Source organism: Pantherophis guttatus, chromosome 4 (assembly GCF_059756535.1).
Source record: "Pantherophis guttatus breed Tessera chromosome 4, ASM5975653v1, whole genome shotgun sequence".
Taxonomy (NCBI): domain Eukaryota; kingdom Metazoa; phylum Chordata; class Lepidosauria; order Squamata; family Colubridae; genus Pantherophis; species Pantherophis guttatus.
Window position 1 is genome coordinate 60,815,213 of NC_142066.1, and position 12,007 is coordinate 60,827,219.

General features: G+C 40.8%; 1 protein-coding gene across 1 annotated transcript in view; it reads left to right on the top strand.

The window, feature by feature from the left end:
- The window catches only part of CNTNAP1 (contactin associated protein 1), a 52,056-nt gene that overhangs the window by 36,662 nt on the left and 3,387 nt on the right, over window positions 1-12,007 (top strand). The window contains exons 14-22 of the mRNA XM_034416188.2: window positions 365-521; window positions 628-755; window positions 1,807-1,974; window positions 2,562-2,780; window positions 5,543-5,782; window positions 6,026-6,262; window positions 7,703-7,830; window positions 8,037-8,130; window positions 11,244-11,480. Of these exons, the coding sequence (XP_034272079.1) occupies window positions 365-521; window positions 628-755; window positions 1,807-1,974; window positions 2,562-2,780; window positions 5,543-5,782; window positions 6,026-6,262; window positions 7,703-7,830; window positions 8,037-8,130; window positions 11,244-11,480 (1,608 nt within the window). The remainder of the gene's footprint in view (window positions 1-364; window positions 522-627; window positions 756-1,806; window positions 1,975-2,561; window positions 2,781-5,542; window positions 5,783-6,025; window positions 6,263-7,702; window positions 7,831-8,036; window positions 8,131-11,243; window positions 11,481-12,007) is intronic.

Below are 12,007 nucleotides of genomic sequence, written 5' to 3' on the forward strand. Positions count from 1 at the left end.
CTAAAGAGCTGGATCTTTCTCTACTAAAAAACCTTCCTACTTTCCCACCCTCTAGATGTGCTAGGAATTCTGGGAGTGAGAGTCCCCATCATATCTGAACAGCTAGGCCTAAGTGTTGGAAGTTTTTAATGTAGGGGAAAAGGGTGAGTTAGGGAACATAATAAATATGCAATTAAATCAATTGTGGTGTTAAGAAAAGCAATGCAAATTATGTGTTTTACGAAATGAAGGAGACAACATGTTTTTTCTCAACTAATTTGTGATCATCTTAAAAATAACTTGATGAGAATTTAGGTGCAGCTTTTGGTCTGAATCAACAAGGGATTTTCCTCTCCAATTTGTATTTTGCCTTATTTTCTCTTAGCTGGGATGCCATTAAGTTTCTGGATGGGCCGAAATGAAGAACGTCATTATTACTGGGGAGGCTCTCCTCCAGGCCTTGGGCGCTGTGCATGTGGCATGGAGAAGAGTTGTGCTAATCCCCTTTTCTATTGCAACTGTGATGCTGAACACTTGATGTGGTGAGATCTGATTCCATCTTCTCTCAAAGGGGTCTGGGTGATGATATATTGGGAGCTGAGTATTTCTAATAAATGATGGGAGTCTGTTTATCATTCCCTATTCCAGGCGAGCAGATAAAGGGCTGCTGAATTTTGTTGACCATCTTCCAGTCACACAGGTTGTAGTGAGCGATACAAACCGTTCTGGATCAGAGGCTCAGTTCTATGTGGGTCCATTGCGTTGCTATGGAGACCGTGAGTAGTGGACAGAGTGGGAGATGATGTAATGGTCTTTTTCTATGAATCTCTCAGACTGGAGTAGGAGTCCTCAAGTTTATGGGTTGTATACCATTCTCAACCCCATTTTTGTAGCCCCCAGGAACCCTTAAGATTATGCTGATGAAATTCAATAACAAATGTTTTAAAAAATGAAGTTGATATTTCCTGTTGCTTTTTGATGGGAAACAAAAGTATGTAAAACTTCTATAGTTTTTTTTAAAAAAATTCCCCCAATCCCTTTAAAAGAAGAAAAATTGACAGTAACAGTAACATCATTATATCACAGCTCACCAACCAAGGTATAAAAACAATCACCAAAAAAATGTTTGTGCTCCATCCCTGCTCATAGTCACCCATGCTCCCTTTTTGACTATCACAACATGCTCTATATGGGACTGCCCTTGAAAAGTATCCCGAAGCTTCGGTTGGTTCAAAATGCAATGGCCTGCATGGTTTTATGCAGGCCTAAATGTGCACATGTGTCATCTCTCCTGCAGGAGCTGCATTGTCTGACAGTTTGCTTCTTGGTCCAATTCAAAGTGCTGGTTGTTACCTTCAAAGTCCTAAATGCCTTGGGACTAAGTTATTTAAAGATTGTCTTTTCTCAGTCACATCTACCCGATCCATCAGAGTGGGGAGGAAAGGAATATTATGGGTCCCCTCTCCTAAGGAGGTTCATGTAGTAGGATCAAAAAGGACCTTCTCTTTGGTGGCTCCCTCCTTGTTGAACATCATCCCTGTGGAGAAAAAATTAGTGTCCACTTTGACACTCTTTTGCAAGGCCCTGAAAATCTGGTTTTATCAACAGACCTGGGGATCTCAAAGTAGGATGATAGAGCCCATCATAAAGCTCATCTGATTGTTATTATGAAGGCATATATGTGTGTGTATTGCTTTTTTATTTTGTATTAGGCTTTTATCCTTGTAAGCCACCTGGAGTCACAGAGTGAGCTGAGCAGCCATATAAATTTTTATTCATTCATTCATTCATTCAGTTTTCTCACTATATTTTTTTCATGATTTGCAGGCAACTCCTGGAATACAGTATCCTTCATCAGGGGAACAGCTTTGCTTTTTCCTACCTTCAAGGTCAATTACAGCCTGGATATCAGTTTCTTCTTCAAGACTTCTGCACCAACGGGCACTTTCCTAGAGAATGTGGGCCCGAGGAACTATATCCGCATGGAGCTCAACAGTATGGAATTTAGGATCCAATGGGGCATACATTTTGCTTTTAACACAATGTAGCATCTTTTTTTTTTAATTAATTCATGGACTTAATTGACTAGGTCATTGAGACTGCACCTCCCAAGGGTCTTGCTGGCATATTTATAATAATATTGCTAATCATTAGCATGTGGGCTGGCAGGAAATCAAAGAGCAAGCCTCTCCAACTTGTATTTAACATAAAGGCTGGTAAAGCTGGCTTCAGTTGGGTTTTTTTGCCTCAGTGAGGGTTAATGATACTGATAATAAGGTCAATTGCTGAAATAGGAGATTCTCTGTAAAGTTCTTAGGGGTGGGTTATGCAGTGGGAGAGATTAGGGATATAAGAACAATTCAGTTCAATTTTATTACAGCCCCAAGGCCTGGTCAAAAACTATAGGAAAAAGGGAAGTTGCACTTAAGGAATGTCCTAAGACATTTCTCTATAGACCTCTAAGATATTCTTCAATATGCTGGCTTTCATGCATTGGCATAAATATCTGAATCATCAGAGATTTCTTTTTGGGCAGACCTGAAATGTTTCTGTAACTCTTCAATTTTCTCACTTCTTCATAGCTTCTCAAGACTTGGTCTTTGCTTATGACATTGGAAATGGGGATGAGAATTTAACAGTGCATTCAGAGATGCCATTCAATGATAATGAGTGGCATGAAGTGAAAGCAGAGATCAACGTCAAAGTTGCTCGGCTACAAGTTGACCGGTTTCCTTGGGTGATGCGGGCAGCTCCGGCCCAGAGTTTTATCCATCTAAACCTCACTAAACCTCTCTATGTGGGTGAGTAAGAATGTTCATGTGCATATGTATGGGAGAGAAAAATAAGCATCCCCGGGAAATAGTTATGAAGGTTAATCAAAACAATAACTTGATAAAGGATTTTTTGATTAATAGTACATCACATTTCAGATTGTGAGTCCAGTTTCCTAAAAGACAGTATTTATTACTCAGTAAATGAATTATACGTAATTATATAAATCTGTGGGTCATGGAGCAAATAACTTGAATGTACAGCTCTCTTGCATAAGCTGCACTAGCTCTCAGTTTTTCTTTTGGGTGCATTTCAAATAGCTGGTTATCACCTTTAAAGCCCTACATGGCATGGAATCAGGTTATTTGCAGGACTGCTTCTCTCTATGAATAATTGCCCACTTCACTAGAATGGATAGGATAGGATAGGCCTATACATTTTCCCATCTAGTGCAGTGGTTCCCAATCTTTGCAGCTTTGTGAACTGGCAGTGGTAATGGGGGGGGGGGGGAATAGTTCTGCACAAACAGTGGGCACATGCACTCATACAAATGGAGCGGAAGCACATTTGCCTGCTACTTTGCCTAGTTCCGAACAGGCTGTGGCCCAGGGGTTAGGGACCCCATGTAGTGGAACCTTGGGAGCTGCCTTTTCTGTTGCTGAACATCCTTCCACAGGTGATCTGGAAGTCCCACTTCCTTTGTCTTCCGGAAGACTATTAGGACCTGGCTTTTTATCCAAGCAAGGAAATGACTGAGGCACCAGGTTTTTGTTTTACAGCTTATTTATTTATTTATTTATTTATTTATTTATTTATTTATTTATTTATTTATTTATTTATTTATTTATTTATTTATTTATTTATTTATTGGTTCGATTTATATGCCGACCTTTTCCGTAGACTCAGGGCGGTTTACAATGCGTTAAGCAATAGCCTTCATACTTTTGTATATACCTCTTAGTAGGGTTTTTGGGCCCCACCCCCCAAGCGGTGTTCTTTTTTATACAAAGTCAGCTTATTGCCCCCCAATCCGGGTCCTCATTTTACCTACCTCGGAAGGATGGAAGGCTGAGTCAACCTTGAGCCTGGTGACATTTGAACTTGCAGTAATTGCAGGCAGCTGGTGCTAGTTAACAGCACTTTAGTTTGCTGTGCCACCAAGGCTCTTTTTAAAAATGTAGTTCTGGGGTTTTGTTGTTGTGAACCACCCAAAGTTGTATTTTAAGACAGGTGATCATACAAATACTTTAACTAGATTAAATAAATAAAATACATAATCTTTGGGCGTCCAACTAAAAAGACTGAAAGAACTAGCTCATGATAAAGCAGTAGAGGGCAGAAGAACTAAGGCTATGGATTATGAGGAACTAAAGCAGGCTAGACAGCCTATAGATAAATAAGTGCTTCACCCTTCCTCCATAGATTACAGTACCAAAATAGTGAGCAAAATAGGTATGCCAAGTTTCTAGTTGAACCAAAATGGCTATTTTTAGTTTCACTTTTTAACATAGTCCAGATCCTCTGAAAGCAATATAAAACTGAACACAACCTATTATTGTACTACTAGCCCTTCAATTGTCCATGAAATAGGGAAATAGAGCCTTGGTGGCTCAGCAGACTAAAGTGCTGTTAAGTAACACCAGCTGCCTGCAATTACTGCAAGTTCAAATCTCACCAGGCTCAAGGTTGACTCAGCCTTCCATCCTTTCGAGGTAGGTAAAATGAGGACCCGGATTGGGGGGCAATAAGCTGACTTTGTATAAAAAAGAACACCGCTTGGAGGGGGGGGCGAAAGCCCTACTAAGCTGGTATATACAAAAGTATGAAGGCTATTGCTTAACGCATTGTAAGCCGCCCTGAGTCTCTGGAAAAGGGCGGCATATAAATCGAACCAATAAATAAATAAATTTTTAAAAAAATCCAATGCTTAGCAAACAAAATATGCTTGAGCTAAACTAAACCACATGGATCTTCTTTGCAGAGGATAATTAGCCTCTAGGTCTATAACAGCTTAGGCCTGTTATGTAACTTGTTTAAAAAGAGAAATTCTTCTCTGTTTCCCATTAGAGAAATATAACTGGACCATTAATTTACCTCAGTTTTGCTTATAGTGGTGATAGGAACTTTGCTTTGTGGAGAGCAGAGCCAATAATATTCAGAGATGCTGAGCAAGGCGTACTGAGTGTAGAATTTTGAATCTTGGAATTTCCTTCTATTGTGTGAACAGTGTAGCTTTTACTTTAAAAAAAAATCTAATTAGTCCTGCGTATTTCTATTTCAACTGTATATTTAGGGCAAGAGTTAATATATTTTGTTCTGTTTATTAGTGTTTAAACAACAGTGAATCAGAAATCATTTCTATAAATCAGACCCAAAACCCCCTTCGAGTTGGCCCAGATCCACCTTTTATCAACTGAATAACAGATGCTTAACAGGATTTTGGACAGAAGCATTTTCTTAATTTGGGAAAGGTGGAACATTTTAAAAGCAAATCCACTGTCCTATCATTGTTCTTAGAATTGGAATCACCCCACGTATTTGGTGACAGTAGGTAAGGAGAAATACAAAAACATATTCTTCAATAGTGTATGAAGTGTGAAGTATGAAGAGCTACTACATAGATTATATAGAAGAAAACAGGTTTTTCTGAAACTTCTAGGATCCAGCCCAATGATTTTTCAAAAATATTTGGTTAAAACCTGTTGCAATAGTTTGCAGTGCAAGATAGACTTGATTAAGCTAGCTAGACTTCTATGTTTTTAAATACAGCCATTTATTTCTCCTTCTGTAGGATCTGCTGAATACAACTTGCATCCATTCTTGGGATGTTTGCGAGGTTTGCACATGAATGGAGTGACCCTAAACTTAGAAGGGAAAGCCAATGAAACAGAAGGGGTTCTGGTAAATTGCACTGGGCATTGTCGAAACCCCTTGATACCATGCCAGAATAATGGCCTCTGCTGGGAGCACTACAGCCACTACACATGCAACTGCACAGTCTCTGCATTTGAAGGACCTTTCTGCAATCATGGTGAGAGCTGGGTCTATGGGCAGGAGGGCTGGCATAATTTGCTTCAGCAGCCTTTCCTGGCCTGATGTCTTTTGGATACACTGGGCTATGCTAGCAGGAAAGTAACCCAAGAGCCACCAAGGTCAGAAAGGGAAGGCTGCAAAAGAGCTTGAGTAGCAAGGGAGGTGGGAAAAAAATTAGTTTTTTCCTGGCTTGCATTTTGTCTTCCCTTAACTGTTGCATTATTCTGTTGTTTTTTGGCAGATATTGGTGCCTATTTTGAACAAGGCATGTGGGTGCGCTACAATATCTTAACAACACCTTTGTATGTGGTACAGGAATTTGCCAACATACTCCATCAACCAATTCAGCCGCTCCCTGGCTACAATGTGACAGGGGAGGAAGTGGGGCTCAACTTCCGCACCACTTCAGCCCCTGCAGTCCTTCTCTATGTCAGCACCTTTGTCCATGACTTCATGGCCATTTTGATCCGTGAGGATGGTAAGCATGACTTGGATAGCTTCCAGATGCTTTGTGGAGTTGACACAGGGGTGAAATGCTCCCGGTAGCGATCTTGGCCATTGGTTTGGTGATCCAGTAGTGAGTGCGGAGCAAATCTCTGCCCACACGCCCGGTTGTCATTATTTCCTGGTTTTAACCATGATGCACGTGCGCGCTTCCGAACCAGTAAGGAAAGTAAGTAGATTTCACCCCTGAGTTGACACTTCCTCCTTCTTCTGAGGTTCGCACTGCACTTACTTTCCATTCTCTTCCTGCCTCTCAGGAAGGAACTCCCATCCTTTCTCACCTTCCAGGATCTTGGGACACTATCTCCACTGCCTCACCCAAAACCTTTCACAATGTTTTCACATGATGATTTAGAGAGGTCAATTAAAAATGTCAGATTGTCCTACTTAATGAGAAGAACATTTCATCAGGATACTCCCAATGATCAACCTTTAACACTAAGACTATTTGACATATGACTGTTTCACCAGCTTCTTAATGGATTTTCTCTGAAAAGAAAATAATTGAAAAAAAAATCTACATTTCTTGTAATATTCCCAAAGAATTGTGGTTTGTGTAATAAAAATATCATCCCAAAACATATGCTTACTTTTTGTTTTGTTTCTATGATGGCTTTCCTCCGGGAACTGTTGGCAGTTATTTTCTCACTAAAACAGCTTTCTGAGTTGAGGAAATGAAAAAATAAAAAGGCAGTGTCCTCCCTAGGAAACATTAAGAAATAGATTGAAAATTAAATGGAGGAAACTGTGCAGTAATATTATGGTCCGTCAGTGATATGTTCCTCTAGTCATTTTGTCTTAAAGAGTGTTGGAAAGTTAGAAAACACAATACTCTAAGTGAACAGAGGGTTGAACATCTGGATAAAAATGTAAGCCTTAAAACATGGACATTATTTTCATAAAAACAATGGCTCAATTTTTGACATGGCAGACATTTATCAAATTGTTAAAGGCTTTGATGCATTGGAGAAATTATCTTCTCCCCATACCTCTCACCCAAGCGGATTTTACTGTTAACCAACAGTGCAAAATGTGCCATTGCTATTTTTGCACTATTATAGAAGTCAGTGCTATACGATACAATGATGGTCATTTATAGAGAGATTTTTTTTCAAGCTTAAAAAAGAAATTATTGGTGGTTGTTAGTGATAATTTTAAAAATTGTGTAGATATTATAGTTCTGTTCTGTGTTAATTTCCCAAAAGTATCTGAGGGACATGTTGGAAGCAAAATGGAGTACTTGGTATATCTTTTGTCCAGATTCAGCAGAGTTCTTGGCCTCTTAAATGTAGAATTCCATTTAATAAACTGAAACTATGTTCAGTCTGCTCAGTGCTCTCAGTGGTGGTGATTTTCTTCTGACTCTGCTGAGTAAGGGTGCAGGAACCTTGTACTATTAATGCTTTTCTCATAGGTACCCTACAGCTACGTTATCAACTGGGGATCTTCCCTTTCAGCTTGACCCTGAGCACACGCTCAGTGGCTGATGGGCAGCCACATAGAATCAACATTACTCGTGTCAATCGGACTTTGTACACACAGGTAACTACAGTTTTTTATCCATCATGTGGGCGTGATAAAAAAGGATGGGATAGGTTTATAATTCTTGATTAAATACAGAAAAGGGTAGTGGGAAGTAAATTATCTTTGAACTGAAAGCATTTATGTACAAGTCTGTATAATTCTCTTTTGGATTTTAAGAGAATCCTCTTAATATCTTTCATCTTTTCTCTCTCTCTCTCATCTAGTTGGATTATTATCCTATCATGATAAATCAGTTCTCTGTCTTTGTGGACAGCAAACTTGATTCTCCCAAGGCGCTCTATCTTGGCCGTTTTATGGGTGAGTAAGAACAATAGGCCTTGTCCATTCTTGATGCCCCTGTTGCCATTTTCTTAGGATTTCTATCCATCCTTCATGTCATCCCTATCTCATATTACAACCCTTTTTATGTTTCTAAAGCACAATGCATCCTTACCTTCAACTTCGAATTTGAATTATTTTCTTCCTTCCGTTTTTCTGTATTCTTCCTATTGTTTCCTATCCTATCTTCTTTGCAGGATACCGGTGTCCCCTTAGCAAAACAATATCAGTTCCAAAACAGAACGGAGAAAACAAACGAACAAAAAATGTGATTCCACACAGGTAGTCCTCGTCTTACAACCACAATTGAGCCAAAAATTTCAGTTGCTAAGCAAGACTGTTGTCAAGTGAATTTTGCCCATTTTATGACCTTTCTTGCCATAATTGTTAAGTGAATCACTGCATTTGGTAAGTTAGTAACGCAGTTGTTAAGTGACTTTCCCATTGACTTTGCTGTCAGAAGGTTGAAAAAAGGTGATCACATGACCCTGGGACATTGCAACCGTCGTAAATATGAGTCAACTACCAAGCATCTGAATTTTGATCACATGACCATGGAGATGCTGCAACAGTCATAAGTGTGAAAAAGGATCAATTCATCTTTTTGAGTGTTGTAACTTCAAACTTTAAGAGAATGGTTGTAAATTGAGGGCTACTTGTGTACATGCTGACAATACTATTGTGTCCACACAGACCTTGTGACAATAGTGGTTTTACTGATAAGTGCCCAAAAATGCTTTGCTACTGCCTTCTTCTGGGATATGTTTGCAATTTCCTAGCATTTTCCTAATCTAGCCTATAAATCTGAGATTTTTTTGGTGATTTCCCATCCAGATACTAGCTAGTTTGATCCTATTTAGCTTTTTCCCCAAGATTTCCCACTTTTGGTTAGATGCCGCCACATCTACGAAAGTTTGAAACACACATTTTCTTCCTCTCTTTCTCTGTCACACTCTCACATACTATTGTTATTATTATGTTTGTAATGTATTGCTAGTAATGTATTCCTTTAATCTGCTATTGGGCAGATTAAAGGAAGGATTAAAAATATAAAGAAACCAAAATGGTCTAGCACAGTGATGGCTAACCTTTTTCTCGTCATGTGCTGAAAGCGCATGCACATGCCGGCACCCATAATGCAATGCGCTCCCCTGTGCATGCACGCATAAACCCCCACACTCCCCTGCCCCCCTGCATGTGCATGCAACCCCCATGCTCCCCCCACTCCCTGGGCATATGCATGTGACCCCCACCCCTGATTTTGGGCCTAGCAGGCCTCCCTGCAGCCTCCTGGGACCAAAAATTGGCCAGAGGGGATGCGCCGCACTTCCCTCCCCCCATTTTGGGCCTAGCTGGCCTCCCTGCAGCCTCCTGGGACCAAAAATTGGCCAGAGGGGACGCGCTGCACTTCCCTCCCCCCATTTTGGGCCTATCTGGCCTCCCTGCAGACTCCTGGGACCAAAAATTGGCCAGAGGGGATGCGCTGCACTTCCCTCCCCCCATTTTGGGCCTAGCTGGCCTCCCTGCAGTCTCCTGGGCCCAAAAATGGGCCATGGGAAGTGTTCCACCCCCCGCTTCCCCTCCCCCCACACATGCACACGTGACCCCCTGTGCATGCACATGCATCTCCCACATGCACCTCGCCCTCCACACATTCTGAAAATCAGCTGGCTGGTGGGAGGTGCGCGCGCATGCGCAGAGGAGCTGAGTTGGGCGACTGCTCTCGTGCCTGCAGAGAGGGCTCTGCATGCCAGCTGTGGCACGCATGCCATAGGTTTGCCATCACGGGTCTAGCAGCTAAAGAGTGAACCTATAGAATGCAATGATAGTTTTGGAAGGATCTGACATCTAACAACTCACTTCTTGGTTATATGATGCTTCACAATACACAATTGCCATCCCACAGATATAATAGGACGGAGAGAACATGCACATACACAACATATGTACACCTGACCTAGTTAGACCTTCACACCCACACATGCAATACAGGCATAGTCATACAAATTAGAACTTCCAAGGATTAATGGAAAAAGAGATACCAGATGTTCAAGCTGGCTTTAGAAAATGTTAAGCAACACAGGACATTATTGCTGATGCCCTCTGGATAATTGAGAAAGCCAAGGAACATTAAAACAAAAACAAAAACATCCTCTCACTTTGTGCTTCATTGGTTGTGTCAGTCACATTAAGCTATGTGCTCAGAAAAATGGGAATCCTGTTTTCCTGATGCTTCATTATTGTAAATATTAAGTCTGATATCTTAACAATTAAAAGGGATATAGAAATAACAAACCAAGAGAATGACCTGAATAATTTTGTTATATTGGATTTACAAAAGAAGCTTGCTAAAGCTTTGAAGATTTTTGTTAGAAGAGGCAAAGAAAAAAATGAAAAGAAATAAAATTCTAGGACCTTATTCTCTCCCCCCCCCCTGATTCTGAATTGAATCTTGTTTTTTGCACATGTGGATCAGAGGTGGGTTTCAGCAGGTTCTGACCAGTTCTGGAGAACCGGTAGCGAAAATTTTGAGTAGTTCGGAGAACCGGTAGTAAATATTCTGACTGGCCCCGCCCCCATCTATTCTCTGCCTCCCAAGTCCCAGCTGATAGGGAGGAAATGGGGATTTTGCAGTAACCTTCCCCTGGAATGGGGTGGGAATGGAGATTTTACAGTATCCTTTCTCTGCCATGCCCACCAAGCCACATCCACCAAGCCATGCCACGTCTAACAAGCCGCACCCACAGAATCGGTAGTAAAAAAATTTGAAACCCACCACTGATGTGCATAATCTGCACAATACACGCTCTCTTTGCCTTCGAAGAGATAATGCTATAATTTCCCTGTATTCTCCAGATTAGGATCACAGCATCCCCCACTGTCTTCATAGCCCTTATCATAGTCCTTTTGTTTTCAAATGGATAGTGCTCACTATAAGAGTAGACGTGGGGAGGATTTTTTCCATATTTTTTTCTATCTCGTCATCCTCATCCCTTTGGTTTCAATTCAGGCTTTTTCTGTGTGTTAAAAGGGAAAGAGAAGAATGAAGCAAGTAGTTTTAATCTGGTCCTCTTCTCTGTCATTGTCCACAGAGACAGGAGTGATTGATCCTGAAATCCAGAAATACAATACGCCAGGTTTCGCAGGTTGCATCTCAGGGGTGAAATTCAACAGCATTGTGCCCCTGAAAACCATATTTCGCTCTAATGGCAACAGTCCCATCACTCCTTACACCATCAATGGAAAGCTGGTAGAATCCAACTGCGCCTCTATGCCTTCCACCTACATTAAGATGCCTCCTGAGCTCGACCCATGGTACATAGATCCAGGTAAGGCAGTTTAACATGACAATTTTGAAGAAGCTGGGCCTGAGTTCCTATCCTGGAGTCTATGGTGATTTTCAATCATCCAGGTCATGGTTGTCCCAAAGGTGCTTTTTAAAGAACTAACTGGACTTTCTGGTTTTTCTTTGAAGATGTTTTGCTTCTCATCCAAGAGCCGAAGAAGCTTCTTGGATGAGAAGCAAAACGTCTTCAAAGAAAAACCAGAAAGTCCAGTTGCCTGTTGAAAAAGCACCTTTGGATTATCCTGGAGTGCCAACTCTATAATCCCCAAAATGAAGAGTGTGTAATTTTTTTTTTTTTTTTTTTTTTTGAGGCTAGGGGTACATCTGTTTTTTCTGTTTTTTCCTTTGAGTGTGAAAGTTTGTTAAAACAAATGCAATGATATTGCACACAAAGGGAGAGGGATTCCTATAGTGGCAATCATCAAATAAAAGGAACAAAGCATGTGCATCATCTTGGGATAACAGGCAGAATGACTGAAGGTGGAAGGTATTCTGCATGTGGAAGGCAAA